Source organism: Mastomys coucha, unplaced genomic scaffold, assembly GCF_008632895.1.
Source record: "Mastomys coucha isolate ucsf_1 unplaced genomic scaffold, UCSF_Mcou_1 pScaffold19, whole genome shotgun sequence".
Lineage (NCBI taxonomy): Eukaryota > Metazoa > Chordata > Mammalia > Rodentia > Muridae > Mastomys > Mastomys coucha.
The window spans coordinates 2,580,206-2,598,402 of NW_022196901.1; the positions used below are offsets into that span (position 1 = coordinate 2,580,206).

Genomic DNA, 18,197 nt, shown 5'->3' on the forward strand with positions numbered 1-18,197 from the left:
GACAAAGAACCAATAGAAATCTGCCCAATAAGCTGGGCGTGGTGATGCATGCCTTTAATCCCAGCACTTGGGAGGCAGAGGCAGGCAGATTTCTGAGTTCGAGGCCAGCCTGGTCTACAGAGTGAGTTCCAGGACAGCCAGGGCTACACAGAGAAACTCTGTCTTGGAAAAAGAAAGAAAGAAAGAGAGAAAGAAAGAAAGAAAGAAAGAAATCTGCCCAATAGATTTCTGTATGGATATTATAATATAATGTTTTCAAGTATTTTGATGATGATGAGGCATTCTTCTCTGTACACAATTAAATACAAGCAAACAAATAAACAGCAAAAATAACTGGGGAGGTGGTGGCACATGCCTTTCATTCCAGCACTTGAGAGGCAGAGGCAGGTGATCTCTGTGAGTTTCAGGCCAGCCTGGTTTATAGAGATAGTTCCAGAACAGCCAACTGCACACAAAGAAAGCCTGTCTCACTGCTTCTCCCCCACCCCCAAACCTAACAAAAAGTAATACTGAGTAAATGTGTCTGATGGCTTCACTTGACCTAAGAATAAACCTTGAATTATGAAGGTGTATATTCTCTGAGTTTGGACCACTCTGAAATTCTCATGAAGTGACAGTAGGGCTTTAGTAAAGGTTTTATATACATACATTTAAGGGCAGTACATGAACTGCAGGCTAAGAACATTCAGTGTTAAATGAACCTCTTACTTTTTCAAATATTACTTGGCAAGTGTTATTTTGGGTAACACTACATTTTGCATAATAATATATTAGCCAAGTGGCAAACTGAATGAGACTGTAGGCCCAGTAGAGTTTTAGGTTGAAAATATATGCCCCTTCAGGGAGGAGCCTCCTAAGCTCTGGAAATCAGCTGGCACTAGTGGCATGACTAACATTCTTTTTCAAAGGCTCAAGAGGTAGCATGGTTTGCCTTAGGAAACAGTTGAATGATTTTCATAATTTGTCACAAATAATTACAGTTCAATAGTTCAGTGCCATAAAGCAAGACTATGTGATTTTGGCCTAAAATTTGTCTGAACAGTTGTCATTAATCACTCACAATAACTGTAAAAATTGTATTTTGTCAATGATAAACATTTCAGCTTTAATTAATAAAATTAGTGGTTTGTCTTCCAACCTAAACTGATTACAAATGGGCTCTTCATTCTCCTAAATTATATTCTGCTACACTGTTAAGAGCATATGGGCAGGAGAATTCAGTGGTTAAAATTGCTTGCCACCAAGCCTGGCAACCAGAGTTCTAGCGCTAGGACCCGTGTGGTTGAAGAAGGGACTCCTACAAATTATCCTCTTGCCCCTGTTTACACACACACACACACACACACACACACACACACACAATTATTTATTATATAATTATAAATATAATTCATTATATATGTTATATATATTATTTAAAATTAAGGGCATTTTCTAAAATGTTCTAGGATAATTGTTTTAGGATAGTTCATTGTAAACATTTTTAATGATTTAGATATGTTAAAATTTCTCTCAGTAAATTGTTATGCCCTACATTGCTTGGTCTTGAGAACCTGAGGAGAAGTGGGAATGAGGGAAGGACAGATACACAGACAGGCAAGCTAGGATTGTGTGGGATGTGTTCCCTATAATGGATGGTAAGTCATTTATTATGCACAGCACAAGGAAGAGGGGTCAGCTGGTCTCAGTGGGGAGTCTGCACTGGAGCAGACTCAGGTTGGAATCATCCAGGAGAAAGTCAGGAGGGGTTCCCCTCCTCTGAGGAGAAGGGAAGGGGCAATGGGGAGGGAAGGTGGGACTGGGGAAGAAGAGGAAGGGGGCTGTGCTGGGGATGTAAACTGAATAAATGAATTAAAAAAGGAGAAAGTTGCAACCTAATGCTTTCTGCATACACTGTCAATACTTGCCAGCATTTCCGTAACTGTACCACAGCAGACTCAAAATCCGGTTCATGGACTTGAGTTTGTGTTGAGTTCATTTAGCTTAATGTATAATTGGTGAATTTCTAGAAATCTTAAGGATATGGAGTAATAAAAACAGCTAATTCTGATTTCAAAATACAAGTTTTATTTATTTGATTAGTACATAGTTGTTTTAAAGCTTTAAAAATTTGTCTCTGCTGACTCACAGAAGAATAGACTGTCCATTGCTCAGGCAGGGCATCCTAGACACCATAGCCACTCGGACTCAAGAGGAGCAGTTATAGGAAATAGAGAGAAAGAAAAGCATGACAGTTTGTGATGCTCTCAGTTGTGGACTCCCTGGCTCTGTGTGTGATGCCTGGAGCTGTACAGAGAAATGTGTTAGAGATCTGTCTACCATGTGTACAGTTTCTGCATTAAGCAGCCTATCCTTCGTCATGTAGTAAATATCCTCTAGAAAATAACTTGTCTTATTTTGACTTCTCTCTTCCTACTGGATAGCAGAATAATCTGTAGACATCAGATGACACTGATGGGGATCAGTCTAAATCAATCTGGAGATAGGACACTGGGCCTATGTGTAAAACTGATACTCAGCTGAATCATACCAATTTTCTACAATGTTTGTATTCCTACCACAGTTTTTATGCCTTATAACTTGAGAAAAGGCCATAATTACTTTGAAGTACATTTATTTGAACCACTTTAACATGCTGCCCTTGCTTAGCATTGCTTGTGGGCTGATTCTTCCCTTTGAGGTCAGTGCATTGCTGCATTTGAAGATGTCAGGGAAAAGGCTGCCTAAGACGAGTCCTTCATTGCTAACTTCATTATTGAGGTGCTGGTCATAATCGTAAATTAGCCATGTTCTCTCCCTTGCCTTTGGGGAACTAAGAGTCTGACAAAGGTCATAGTCCATAAGTGCTGTAAAGATTCATTGCTCTTAGCTATGGGCACAGCAAAGGATTACGAGGGTGTTATGAGACTTTAATGTGACATTATTTGGTGCTGGTTGTGTGAACATGCTGCACTCTTCTATCTGCTCCCACACACAATACTTGTCCCTTTGCCAATGGAGAAATAGCATTAGAATTAGCTCCAAACTTTTATTTACTTAATTTAAAATTTTATTTATCTGTTTTATGTCTATGGGAGTTTTGCTTGAACATACGTCTGTGCACCAGGTGAGTGTCTGGTATCTGAGAGGACCAAAAGAGAGATCACATCCTCTGGGACTAGAGTTATAGATGGTTGTGAACTATCATGTTGGTGTTGGAAATTAACCCTGGAAGAGCAGCCAGTGTTTTTAAACACTAAGCCATCTTTCCAGCTGCACTTTGAAAATTTTATATATTTAGAGTAAAACTATGTATATCTGTATTTTTACTTTTAGCTCATGACTGGCATTTGCCCTTAATAATAGTGTGTGTGTGTGTGTGTGTGTGTGTGTGCGCGCGCGCGCGCGCGTATTCACCAACATATTTATTGCTTTTGGTATTCATATATCTTTCTGATGATAGCACCTTTGATCCCTGGCTCTATTTAGGTATTTTAGATGACGTTGGGCAGTTTATGGCTCCAAGAGTACTCAGATATGGCTCACTCTGAGGTAAGGTGCTCTGGAGTGGGGATGTGGCCAAGGGTTCCAACACATAGAGGGAACCACACAATTATTGAGAAAAATGCATCTATACTTTTTCGATGGATAAGTGTAAGGTAGGGTTGCTAGAAGGAGATCGCTCCTAACTCAGCTTCAGCCTTTGACCCCACAGTTCCCACAGTCTAAATTACTCATACTGGGAGATGCAAAGCCCACAGAAGTGTCCCTTAGGGTAGACTATATGGAGTAACTGATGTACAGCCTAAAGTCCTAATTGTTAAACAAATTTACAATTTCAGATAAGGGATCAATAATCTTCTTGAAGACAGTGGTGTTTTCAATAAAAATGAAGTATGTTATCCTAATTTTAATTTTTATAATATTTTACTAAAATATTTATTCTAAATTTTTGCCTTACATTTGTATATAAATATACATTTAGCTAAAATGTTGCACGTAGAATTTATTTTCAGGAGCTGTGGAACACAGTCAGATAGGGATGCTCTTTTTAGGATTATCCAGTGGCTTTACTTTCACCCACTGCAAGGCCCCTCCTCGAATAGGCAGTTTTTTCAGAGCGATGTCTGTGTCAGCCAGAGGTCCTCCCAGTAGCCGGGTAGGAGTGCTTTCCACTGTCACCACCCGACCCGAAGGTACCTGGAAAAGGAAAAGACAAATATCTACAGGTCTTTGTATAAAACCTTTTTATAACAGAAAACTCCATATATCCTATGGCTTGCTTTGTAAAAGACACCAAACAAAAGAGACAGTGTGACACAAGAGAAAGGTAAGGACTCTTGCACCAGCAATGTGAGCTTACACTCTTCTATTGTCCATTAGTTTTGTGGCTAGGGCAAACTGTGTCTGATGGAGATCACTGAGAACACTGGTATGTGGCCCTGGTTTACTTCCAGGCAAAGGAGAGCTACACTCATCCTACAAGGGAGATGCAACCAATGCAGTGACCAGAGCTGGTGGCAACTTAGGAAACCTGTGGGGCTGAGTCTATTCTAACCTAGCACTGGAGGTGGGGATAAGGGAGGGGAAAACATATCTTGGAGATATATATGCCTTAGCGATGGGAAATTTGAACAACACAAAGTAAAATATATGAGGCAAAAGTTCCCATAGAGATAACATTTTGGCCTCCCACACTTTTTATCTATTAAGAAAGAGATGTAGAAAAATGACCTTACCGTTGTGTTAAGACCTTTAATAACTGTTTGGTGGAATGCTGCATTTTTTGGTCGTTCAGTGTATTTAGAGGATTCTATAGCCTTTTCTTGAAGCCTCTTTGCTTTCTAAAAATTTTTAAATTAGAAAGAATATTAAGTGCCAGTAAAGCATGGTGGATGGTCTTTGCAGAGAAGGTAGGAAATTTGTTCTCCCCTTCCTCACTCTGCCAATTAGAGAAATGAAATCCTTCAATAAGATGGTTCAGAATGGAGGGAAAGGCATAGTTCTCTCTGGCTTACTCTTAGCCTTCATCTTCAAATTATTCAGGAACATGACCTTGCCTTCCTAGTGTTAAGTAAAATGAAATGCAAAGTCGCCTTTTTTCATTTGTAAAATGTGCTTTCAGTTGACAGTCTAAGAGGCAGGCAAGGCTCTAACAGAAGTAATATCCTACAGAACTCTAGCAGAAAAGAGGAAATAAATATCCACTCATTCTTCAAAAGACCTCTGTCCTTAGAATTGTCTGGTTGCTGTGTATATTGGTAGGGCTTTGGAAATCTTACCTTTAATGTTTTAGCATTTGATGTTCTAGCCAAGAAGTTTTCCCATGACTTGTTAGCCTGCTCTCTCTGCTTATGTGTGGCTTGTATCTGAAAGAAATATGAAAAATTAAGAGTTTCAGTTCCCATGAAACACAACAAAGGGCACAGAAGTCCCCATTTTAAAGGAAGTGCCTCCCTTTTGCTAAAGGATAATTTGAGTCTGGCTGAAAAAGAAATTAGAATGTATAACATAATTAAAAACAAACAAACAAATCAAATGTCGTTGGGCATGCTTCTAGAAGCCTTTTGTCTGAGTACTCTGGAAACCCAAGTAGGCAGAAATATTTCACTTCTAGGCTAGCTTGCTCTACAAAGTGAGTTCCAAGATAACAAGTGGTACATAGAAACCTTGTTTCCAAAAAAAAATCTTAAAATTTAAAAAGTTATTCATTTTGTAGCTAACATTTGAACTACTTTTCATAGAATTTAAGGCAAACTACTCAAAACAGTTTAATATCAATCATTCTCACCAACACAGGAGCTTTCTATAGCTCCTGTTCGTGGACACATCACAGTCTGTAGAAAACTAACTGTAGGTTTAAAGACAAAATCACAGGTGAAAACAGAGAGACACTTCTGGCCACTGATCACAAGTTTAGGCAAAATTATATTGGTAAAACTACTTTTAATCTATGACCGCAGCAATGTAGCAATTTTGTGAGGCCACTAAATCGGTGTGATACTGTCATCTAAAAGGGTAAGAATTAACCAACAACTTTATTTCTTAACAGGCTTCCTACCAAACAGAATCAGAGGATACATGCCATTGCATGTGTGTATGTGTGTGTGTATGTATGTATGTGTGTGCTTGTGTGTATCATATAAATATAAACATATAATACTATTATAAATATAACATTCTTAGGGACACCTAAGGTTCTGTGGTTCAAAAGAACTAATGGCCATGAGGCGGCATAAGCTCCATGATTTCTTCCTGGGTCTGAGCAGATCAATTGGCTTAAAGCAGTACCCATGTCATAAAAATTTACCCATGCAAACATTTGAAGTCAATTAGCTGGGGGTGGCATTCACAGGTGAATGGACACATCCTAAGCTGTGCCATTAAACATTCAATAGTCTATGTGTGAAGATTGGACAACAGACAGCATTGGAGATCACTTCAAGAAGCTACAGTGCTTAACTGTAGTTACAGAGAACCAGGGCAAAGTGGTGACGTCTCTGTCTATGGATATCACTGTTTAAATTCCTCTTAACCAGTAAAACATGGACAAACAAATTATGCCATAGTTTCTCACTGTGCAGAGTTCTAGGGAACAGGCTATTTTTCTGGTCGACTTTCTCTGTTTGGCCATAGTCAGGCCAGCTTTCCTAGGCATGTAGAAAGTCAGTGCTCTTAACTGTTTTGGCACTGAGATGAGGATAAAGCTTGTGGATGGATAAGGATCTATGGCTAGTAAAACACTAAAGGTGAGGATGAAGCTTATGGTTGGATAAGGATCTACGGCTAGTAAGACAGTAAAGGTCTGTGACAGAATGCGATGTCAAAGAACAACTGTATCTCCCTATGAAGTGTACTAAGTGTACTTCTTACAGATAAACTGCCAGGCACATTTAAAGTTTAAGCAGGTTTAAGCACATATTTAAGCAGGTTACAACTTATGGAACTCCGTTGAACACTTCAAAGAACAGAAGTGCATCAAGTATCTCTTTACCTTGTAAAATATAAGAGTACCAAAATCAAATTACACAACCAGTAAATTGCTTGTTGTGCATGCACGAAGACCTGAGTTCACATTCTCAGAACCTACATAAAAAAGCCTGGCATGGTTACCCCAGTGGTGGGGAGAAAGAGACAGGAGGATCTCTGAAACTTTCTAGCCAGCTAATTGAGCTGAATCATGATGTTTGAGCCTAGAGAAAAACCCTGTGGAGAGTGATTAATAAAGATACTCAACATCCACCTCTGGGTTCCACATTTATGTACGCACCTCCACACACATAAATGTATACACATGCATATACCACATGTACACACAGGAAAAAACCCACAAAAATTAAATTAAAATGCCCAAAGCAACACTGACAATAATAATTGAATCTTAAACCTCAAGCTCCATAGTGTCTTTTAAATTGCACAAAGGCATTAAAAATAAGAGGAAAAAAATCAATTCAATGTTGATATATTTACAAATAGGACAAATGTACTTTATGGATAACTTTATCTAGTCTAGTTTATACATTGAAATTAACAACTTGTGCTTACTTTTGCATACATTCGTTGTTCATTCTGCACATCCTGGAGCGCTTGGTTTTCGATCATCTCACTTTGCAAGGAGGCAACCATCTTTCCAATATTTTCTGTTGCTGCTATAATAGAGTGCAAAGATTTTTCATCTGCCTTGACTAGCCTTAACTTTTCCAGCTTTATTTCTTCAGATACTTCATTCCATATTTCTCCAATCTGCAATGGCAATGTTTAAGTTGAGAAAGTTAGACTAAACAGATGTACATGCAACCTTCTCACATTCCTCCTTATATGGTTGTCATCCTGTCAATGCTGAAGCACTTCCTAACTTCTTGGGAGTAAGTTAGACATTCTGAGAATGATGTGGGCACCTGCTACATTGGAGGATTCTGGTTAATAATTCTTTCCCTGTCATAGCTGTAGACACTGCTATTCAAGTTTGGCTTTCTGAAATACTTATGCTATTCCTGCCTACAGCCCTCTAACGAAGGCTAGGTCATGCTGAACAAAGAGAGGGCCATTCTGGGAGTCTGGGACATGTGACCCCTAGAAAGGAATCCTGGTCTTTACCTACTGACAAGGGCATATAACTAAAAATCTCAAGGGTTTTTTGTTTGCTTTTTATAATTATTAGTTTGTTTATTTACATTCCAGTCATGCCCCCCTCAGTTTCCCCACCTTGAATCTCAAGTTTTTAACTCCACAGTTTCAAATGCCAAAATCTCCATCTCACATTCTGAAAGGAAGGTTTTAGAGTACACTGAGAACTAGAGAAAGTTATGTCATTTAAAACAGGAATTCAACTTGAATTTTTTATTTGGAAAAAAAAGACTTAGTCATTCACAATACCCAAATATTAACAGAACTAAAATGCTTACTTCAGAGGACCTTCCTGAGACTTCAACGACATTCTTTACTAAGTTCACTTAGCAGAGCACTAGGCACCTTAATCACTTTAAGGTGAAGTTTGACTGCTGACATAAAGAAGTGATAAAGACTGCTCTGCTAAGTATAACACTGCAATAAACACTGCCTACTTCACTCCAGCTCTACTGCTTTCCAAGCTACAAAGATTCTATTTCTAAAGCCCTATTAGGCTTCAGAATGACTCTGTAGCATGCTTCTCCTATAAGCTAGCAATTGGACCGACTGAGAAGTTCATAATGCATATACTGAATTTATCCAGTCCACTCCCGTCCCTCTTCTCCAGGTCTTCTTCTGCCCCTCCCCCACAATTCCCTCTCAACTTCACATGTCCTCTTTTAGAACAAGCACACGCCCACAGAGTCCACTTAGTACCGGCAGTATGTGTATGGGTGTAGGGCCATCTACTGGAGCTTGAATTACCTACCAGGGGAATGACCCTAGAAAACAGTCTCACCCTCTCCTGCCCACCTCCCTGGTCCAAGGTGGGACTTTGGTTTTCTTGTGCGCGGGTTTTGTGCTTGCAGTCAGTGCTAATGTCAGTTTATATGTACAGCCTTGCTGCTGTACGACTTGTGGCTCTATCACGGTCGCATAAAATCTTTTCTCGTTAAAGAAACCCAAGGAGTGGTATGTCTACTTAATGACAATATGAAACTAGAAAGAGAATGCTAGAGTATGTGAACAATTGTTCTGGTTATAGGCACATCTTTTATTTCCCAATTTATTTTTAAAATAAGATTTTGATTTATTAAAATGGTACTTACTTTAAAATCAAGGTATCTATGTATTATACAGAGGGTGACAAAATCTTCAGCAGATAAGCCTGGTAAGTTTTCAAAATCTGTCAAAGTTTGTACAAAGAGAATTAGTTTAACAGGAGAAAATCATTTCAAGAATAACCATAAAAACAAATTTAAACATGGACTCCTACAAGAAAACCTTCTGCCAGGTTTTCCTTGCAGAGTCATTAATAGACAACTCATTTGCTTCTGACTGTGGTCAAGAGATTTTACTATCAGGAACTAAAGAGCAGATGAGAACCTTTCCCTTAATAGAATGCAAGGAGTTTAAAAATTGAGATAATTTGGCCTCCATGGGAAAGGATGTGCCTAATTTGGCAGAAACTTGATGTGCCCAGATGATGGGACACCCAGAGGTCCTCTACCCTCTCAGAGGAGAAGGGGACAGAGGACGAAGGGAGGATCTCAGTGAGGAATGAACGGGGACAGCACTTTGGATGTAAATAAATAAATAAATGAAAATTGAGATAATTCAGAACACTAACATTTAAGTCTAAACATCTTAATTTACTGCATGCTGTCCTGTAGACACTGAAATTTCCTGAAAAGCTAAAAAGAACTTCTCCTGGGGCTCCACATTCCAAAACTGTAACCTTTGGTGTTATGACCTGGGCCCTGAGGTCATGAGGGAACATGCATTTATCCTACAAAGGGACTTTATTCATGTGTATCATTTATCATACAAAGGGACTTTATTCATGTGTATCAAGAGAACTCTATAGCAAAAACAAGTGCAGCAATACTCGTCACATACAAACTCTTGTGAATATCAGGGCTTTCTTACCCAGTTTATCCAACACAGCATAAATTTTTGCTCTGATATTTTCAGCAACATCCATAACTGCAATAGATGGGCAGTTAGCAGGAAGGGGCATGATCTTTTGTTCTTCTTGAAAACTAGTAAATAGAGGTCTCTTTGTATCTAATCATTGAGTATTATGAAACAGAAGGAAGAAATAAAGACTGCAGTGAATATTTGAGACTTTATTCTTTGCATAAATGAATCAAAACACAAATATATGTTTAAAAATTAAAACAAAAATAAATATAGTGCCTTGCTATTTTTCCTTTTTTAGAGTTCTGGGAACCCATCTCAGGACTTGTAAGCAAACATTCTATCTCTGAGCTCCCTGCTACACTGCCAGCCAGCTCATGGCTACTATTTTAAAAGCATTAGCAGTAAATGTTTCCCATTCTGTGGCAAAACTATGGCTTTCATTTTTCTTATTTATGTAAGACTTTTTTTTTTTTTTTTTTTTTTAAATACAGCTATGTAGGGCATAATGGCACATGCCTTTAATCCCAGTACTACAGAGGCAGAAATAAGAGAATCTCTGGGAGTTTGAGGCCAGCTTGGTCTACACAGAGTTTTCCAGGAGAATAGGGACGACATAGGAGACCCTATCTCAAAAGAAAAACACAGCTATAGTTTTACTTCTTTTAAAGGCTTATTTTATTTATGTGTTATGTCTCTCTGTGTGTATGCATCATGTCTGGGGGAGCCAGCAGAGGCCAGCAGAGGGCACTGGCTTCCAGAAGTTGGAGGTGTAGGCAGTGTGATCTATCTGACCTGAGTGCTGAGATTCAAATTCAGGTCCTCTGAATGAGTGGCCAGTGTTCTTAACTGCAGAGCATTCTTTTCTGCCTTGGCTAAAGGTGAAATTTAATGTAGAAACCTTGTCACGAATAAAGTTCTAGGGATGGGATAATGTCAGATGGGATGTGATAATTTTGATTGGTTTCTATAAATTATGCCATAAAGAGAAAAGCTATCTCATGATGTTTTAATTTAAAACTCAGATAGCAAAAATGAGATTAGAGACAGAAATAATCCAAAGTGGTAGTATTTTTATTCAATATTGATATTACTAACAGTTTTGCTAATAACACAATTTGAATGTGATAGAAGACGTAACAGTATCACAGGCTCTACAATTCCATTATTCATTCTGATACCATCAACCTCTTTAGAACATCGCAGCTAAGACTGATGAATATTTGACTCATTTCTACTAAAAAGAAACCTCTTGTGTGTAAAAAGAAAATTATAGAGCCACCAGTGTACAAAGTATTGTAAGGTTTGTTGTGAAATACTATTTATCAAATTCTATTGCTAAGTGAAGCATCATAAGTGAACCTAGTTATAAAAGCAAGAAGCCCAAATAAACTTATTTAGGAAGTATCATTAATTTCCGAGCTAAAGAATATAGGTTAATGCCACATTTTAAAAGTCTATTAAATCCGAACCCACTACTAATTTATTTATTTCATTTTCTTCTAGTTATTCACAACTTATTTTATTAGAGAAGGTGAGCAGTGGGCCAGAGGACAACCTATATCATTTCCCAGGTGCTGTCCACTTTTTTTTGCTTGTTTGTTTGCTTTTTTATTTTGTTTTGTTTTGTTTTGTTTTGTTTTTTGAGTCAGGGGTTGTACTTGGCTCTGGATACTTGGTTCTACCCAGGGCTTGGGTGGGGTGGGGGAGGCCAGGCCAGGCACAGTCCTAGCTCTAGGTAGGAGACTCATCTCTAGGATTCACTGTCGAGCCACAAGAACCAAGTTTGTTTTGTTTTGTTGTGTTTTGTTTTGTTTTTTTGTTCTGGAGTAGAGTTACAGTCCTGTAAATACTTTACTGATTGAACTATCCCCTTGTACCCCAAGTACTCACAATTTGTGATAAAAAGTCTTTAGCATCTTGTTGGAAGAACTTCATAAAATGGGTAAGCATCCTCACATTCCTATATGTGCTAAATCTTTAGATAAACCTCTGAATTGTTTCTACCCAAACTTATGACCACACTTACCAACGATCCTGCCATTCTTGTCACGTTTTACTCCTAGCTCTTTTTCCTCTTTTCTCCACAGTTTAATTAAGAGACTGGCAGCAGTCAGGTCTTTCTTCCCGCGCCAAGCATTGACATGAGCAGAAGTTTTGGGATTATCACAAAATTCAACTATTATTCCAAGAATCAGATTACAGAATTTTTTTTGGTTCAACTTTGCAAGGAAATAGAAAATGATGAAAATATTAATGAATACTGAAAATGAAAGAGACCCTTGGATTATCAGCCAGTGCTTTCTGAGCAGACTGACTGTAATATCCAGTAAGTCATTCATAAGAATTCATGAGCATGAATCAATACTAAAACAATAAAGATATTGAATATCTTTAAGATATCACTATCTTAAGTAGTGATAAACATACTTCAAAATAAATATGTATTCATTTGGTGGAAATGGAAGGAGAAGTTTTCAAAAAATGAGAAACTATACATATTTATTTAAAATGGAGCATGGCCATAATGTTCCTGTGAGTACAGGATCTTTTCCATTTATATCCTTTGTTAAGGTTTGAAAAGATTATTATCAGTTACATTCTTTGTTATTAAGAGAATGACTGATAAAACTGTGAAGGTCAAGTATGAAAAAATGATGTGTAAATTTAGAGTTTACCAGCAACTTTGATATCAGGACCTTTTAAGAATTCAAGAAAATTTCTCTTATCACCAAGCATACACATTTTAAAACCAAAATACAAAATTTAGATGTAGAAAACCTCCATCTAATCCTAACTTTGAAGCTTTAGATTTATACATTTAACTAGGACCTACACAATTCAGTAAACTCAAAAAGCTCCAGTTGGGAATAGGGTGCTTTATATAAGGAAGGAAGGCTTATACAATACAGGCAATGTGAAAGAGGCAGGGGATACAGGCGGTACAAAGAATATAGACAGGATGGAGGTACTGAAAAGGTGTGATGAAGGGGCAGAGAGGATGTCTAACCCAAACGAAGGATGTATGAAAAAGGCATATGAAATCCTGTGACTTTGTAAGCCAATCAAAACCATGTTAAGAGGCTGGCGAGAACGCTCAGTGGTTAAGAACAATTGTTCTTGCATATGATCCAGATCTGATTCCCAGTATCCACGTGGTAACTCACAGCCATCCAAAGCTCCAGTTCCAAGGGACCCAATGGCCACTTAAGAGCTTTGTTGGTACTAGGCATGCACACTGTACACACTTCCAGCAAAACACATGCCCATAAAGTAAATCTATAAAAACATTAAAACTATGTTTTATAAAAGGTTAGGATGAAGATATCTGAATGGCTGGATAACACTGACTCTAAAAGCCACTGTTTATTAAAATTCCAAGGGTCAAGTGTGGAGCTCCTCGGGAATTGTTGGCTAGTGAAGCCCCAGAGATCCTCAAAGCAATACAGACTCCTGAACTTCTTTTTGGCTGCTCACCAGAACCAGATGATAAGGTCCTATGGCTTAAGAAACAATATACCTTGGTTGCAAGATGCAGAGAAATCAAGCTAGAACTGAGTTGAACCTTCCACACTGCTGGCTAGCTTTTATAGTACCAGAAGCTGCTATGCAGGATGCTGGGGAGAAAAACATCACTAGTCTTACCCAGCTACAAACCCTACAAACTATAATGCTAACCTTCCGGGCAAGATCTAAATACCACTGCAGCAGTGATACAACTTTGATGGGTTAACCAACCACGTTCAGGTTGAATTTGAAGCACTCTCCACAGAAGGTACCTGTATGATACTGTGAACCTGGTTAACCATTCATGGCTGAGGAAATCATAGGCCTTAGAAGTCACTTATCACTATGGTTTAGCTAAAGTACCATAGTGTCAAACTAAATCCTAAACATTGGTCTTTATATCCATAGGTAAATGGTATTCACTCTTGAATCAAGAATCTTCTGTTTGTAATCAACAGTGCTAAATGCAAATATTCATAGCCACTCAAAATGCTAACAATAAGTGACAGTTATATGTTTGTCTCTAAACTAGATACTTATACCATTCCCCCTATGGCTCAAGGAACATTAAGGAAAAAAAGGAGAGAGATTATAAAAGGTAGAACACAGGAAGAAGGGCTTCAAAATACTATCAATACTATCTTCAGAACATGATACAGCCATTGCAAACTGCTTGACTTCACAGTACCTATGTTTGCCTGCACTGAACCTGTACAAAACTGACCTTGTCAACAACCAATCATAGACCAGAGATGTACCTGTGGAGTCCTACCCTTACATGATAAACTACTGGTAACTTATGAGTTCTGGGAAGGTGTCTTAGTTAGGGTTTTGTTGCTGTAAACAGACACCATGAGTTATAAGGCAATGACTCATATAAGGACAACATTTAATTGGGGCTGGCTTACAGTTTCAGAGGTTCAGTCCATTATCACCATTGTGCATGGCAGTGTGCAGGCAGATAAGGTGCTGGAGGAGCCAAGATTTATACATCTTGGTTCACAGGCAGCTGTTTCACACTGGCCAGACTTGAGCATATCTGACCTCAAAGCCCACCTCCAGAGTAACACACTTTCTCTACAAGGCCATATCTACTTCAACAAGACCATAGCTTTTGCTGGATGCCCATATAAATGACACGGAAGAAGGAAGCTTGCTCTCTTCACCTGCTTGCTCCTGCTATAGCAAGTCCATTCCTCCACTAGCATTAAAGCCCACATCTTCAGGATTCTGGTGGATACTAAAGACCAAGTGATACATCGAAGCTCATGGCCATTCTAACAAATTCTTTATATCTATATTTACATATTTATCTCTATATAAGGATATAGATATCTATATATGAATATAGATATAATCATTCTAAAAGTTGTTTCTATAGAACAGTGGTTCTCAACTTGTGGGTCATGACAAGGGGTGATGAATGACTCTTTCACATGGGTTGCCTAAGTCCACCAGAAAACACAGATATTTACATTATGGTTAAAACAATATCAAAATTAGTTATGAAGTAGCAAGGAAAATAATTTTATGTTTGGTGGTCACCATAACGTGAGGAACTGTATTAAAGAGTCGTAGCATTAGGAAAGTTGAGAACCACTGCTCTAGCAAAACATGACTAATACAAATATCCTTTATAAGAAACCAAGCCAGGTGAGGTGGTGCATGCTTTTAATCCCCATTCTCAGGATGAAGAGGCAGGTGGATCTCTCTGAGTTCAAGGCCAGCCTGATCTTCTTCAAAGCAAGTTCCAGGACAGCTAGGGCTACACAGAGAAACCCTGTCAGAGAGAGAGAGAAAAACAGAGACACACACACAGAGAGAGAGAGACAGAGAGAGACAGAGAGACAAACAGAGACAGACAGAGAGAGACTGTAATATACAGTAAATACTCCACAATATTTAACCTTTTAGCAGAGCTGTTTTGAAACAGAACCTGGACTGCAGACACTTCTTTAAAGTGTCATCTTTTTCTAATGTTACCCATAACTTTAATGTTGAGGAAAAGCTGAAATTTTTTGATTAGATGATAAGATATTTGATAGAGTACACAGTGTGGCTTGTCATAAACTATTTTTTCACAGGTAGATAGAGTAGAAAGAAAAACATTAGCTTACCGGTGTTTGGAAACAATGACCTATGAAAAATGACTCCTTAACTGGAAGAATGTTCAGAATCCTTAATATGCTAGTGTTTTGGGAATCTCTAGGAGGGATTTTATTTAAAACAATATATCTGGCTGGGCATGGCGCACACCTTTAATTTCAGCACTCAGAAGTTAGAGGTAGGAGGATCTCTGTAAGTTCCAGGCCAACTGATTTATAAAGTGAGTTCCAGGATAGCCTGGGCCACTTAGAGAGATCACAACTCAAAACAAAGCAAAACAATTCAAACCCCAAACAAACAAACACAAACCTATCACTATATCTGAACATAGTTTGAGGCACATTTATTCAAAAAACTCTGGTTTTTGGTACTTGGTTTAGAAAAGGTTAGCATGGATGCATTTATGTTTTGTGTTAAGGTACTGTGAATATTACTTACTGCCAGTATATCCAAAAGGAGAAAAATGCCTTCCTTTTCAAGAAAATAATCCTCAGAAGCATAACACCCCAAAATGCAGCACCTTCAATTAAAAGAAAGCCAGTCATTCAACAAACATCTGTTGTTAGAGTTAACTTGTAGACCCTTCTTCTATCACAGCACAGTTAGGCAATGCTTTACTTTATTACTCTAAACCAAGTAGTTAATTTGTTTTTACTTTAAAAATAGAAACTCTGAAGAAGCTTTATAAATGTGGTTCAACTGCAATTTTTTCAAGATTTTATTTGTGCGTGCGCGCGCGTGCACACACACACACACACACACACATACACACACACACAAACATACACACACCCATGAGGAGACTAGAAGTTGGTGGCAGGTGGCTTGCAAGTGGAGTTAGAGGGACTTCTCACTGATGATTCTTGGAGATCTCTAATTGCTGTACTTATGTTTACCATCTCTTTCATGGCTTGGTGCAGCTATATTACCTGATGACTCTCGATTACACTCATCCTTGCACTTGACATTTGCCACAGTGCCTACTATTGAAGTCCATGTGGACTGCATAGAGTCAGGCATGAGGACTGCTTCCAGGGCTACCTTTACTGCTTTTCTCAGTAGTTTCCTTAGTAAGCTGACAAAGCTATTGACAATAGTAATGATGATGATGATAGTCATTAATAACAGTTATCTGTTTCTTCCAAGCCTTAAAGCCTGCTTAGGGCCAGCTTCCTCTGTCCTGTGGTTAAAAATGGCTTCCTTTTTAAAACAAGAGACCATTTGGGTTGGGCAAGTCTGTGGGTGATGATACTGTTTACATTATCTGTGGTGATAAGATCCATCCACTATGGGTGGCACCACTCCCTGGGCTATCTATGTCACTCTATCCTTATCTATGAATGGAGAAAACAAGCTGAGCACAAGCATTTGCTCTCTTTCTGCTCGTAACTCCTGACAGCTTGACCTCTCCAGTGCTGGACTGGACCTGGGAATTAGGAGTGAACATAAGCCCTGTCTTCTCTAAGTTACTTTTGTCAGGTCATTGTGTCATTGAAATCAGAAAAGAAGTCAAGACAGAGGTTTAGCTTGCTTTGTTTTTTTTTTTTTTCAGCTTACAACTTTTTAACCTTTAAACAGAGCCAATTCCTACAATAAATATTTCTCTCTATATAGCACATATTAATTTTGCTTCTCTGGAGAACTCTGACATTTAATGCATCTAAGCTATGAATAAGCTAAGAAGAAAGAGATACAAGGAAAATAATTATTATACCAAATGTCCACGTATGTTTAAAAATCATAATTACTAAAATAACACAAAATTATAGAAAAGTTAGGTGATTGTCACTGGAACAGAACTGAGTGCCTAAAAGAGCCAAAGCAGAAGCATCATCATGCGTATATATCAGGGATGCTTCTGTTTTCCCAGATGGCACCAAAGTGGAATGGAATTAATCACAACAAACAATTAATCTTTGAAATGAGTGGCTTTTCTACTTGACTGGGAGATGGGCTTGGTTACTCAAACTCACATTCAGGCTAGCTAACAGGGAAGGCACCAGCTTATCTCTCTAGTGTACTTCTGAGGGAAGAAAACAGTAGAGTAAACTTAATTTTCTTACACTAGGATGTTCACTTAGTCATCGTAATACTCACCAAATGCTGTCTAATGTACTGAAAAGAAGGACATTGTAGCCTAAGCCTCTCTGTAAATTCTTGGGGTCTGTTTTCATTACATGAAGAACTATGTCAACTCCTTCAGTTCCAAACATTTCCTGTCAGAGAGAATTGTTTAAATCATTTCTTGGAACAAATATGTAATTGTTCTGTTCTCTATGTCATCCTATCTCTTAAAAATATTTTTCTACCAGAAAAACAATACTAGCATTGTTTGGTTGTTTTCAAACTAGGTTTGCTAGTTTTCAAGCTAGGAATTTAAAACAATTGAAAATTGTACTTATCTGGAGCTAGAGAGATGGCCTAGCAGCTTAGAGTACTTGTTGCTTTTCTATCATATATGGTTCTCCAGAACTCACATCAATCAAGCTCACAATCATCCAGTTTCAGGGAATCCAATACCTTCTTCTGACATCCAAGGCCAACAAGCACACATGTGGTGAATGTATACACAAAGG

At 38.3% G+C, this 18,197-nt stretch overlaps 1 protein-coding gene across 3 annotated transcripts in view; it reads right to left on the bottom strand.

The window, feature by feature from the left end:
* Nucleotides 1-2,044: 2,044 nt before the first annotated feature.
* Nucleotides 2,045-18,197, bottom strand: part of Cfap69 (cilia and flagella associated protein 69) — a 77,128-nt gene continuing 60,975 nt past the window's right edge. For all 3 annotated transcript variants that reach the window (XM_031379968.1, XM_031379969.1, XM_031379970.1), the window contains 9 exons: nt 17,719-17,837; nt 16,060-16,141; nt 12,038-12,230; nt 10,018-10,155; nt 9,198-9,274; nt 7,525-7,722; nt 5,262-5,348; nt 4,719-4,823; nt 2,045-4,179 (listed from right to left, as the gene is read on the bottom strand). In XM_031379968.1, the coding sequence (XP_031235828.1) occupies nt 4,012-4,179; nt 4,719-4,823; nt 5,262-5,348; nt 7,525-7,722; nt 9,198-9,274; nt 10,018-10,155; nt 12,038-12,230; nt 16,060-16,141; nt 17,719-17,837 (1,167 nt within the window). In that variant the 3' untranslated portion in view covers nt 2,045-4,011. The remainder of the gene's footprint in view (nt 4,180-4,718; nt 4,824-5,261; nt 5,349-7,524; nt 7,723-9,197; nt 9,275-10,017; nt 10,156-12,037; nt 12,231-16,059; nt 16,142-17,718; nt 17,838-18,197) is intronic.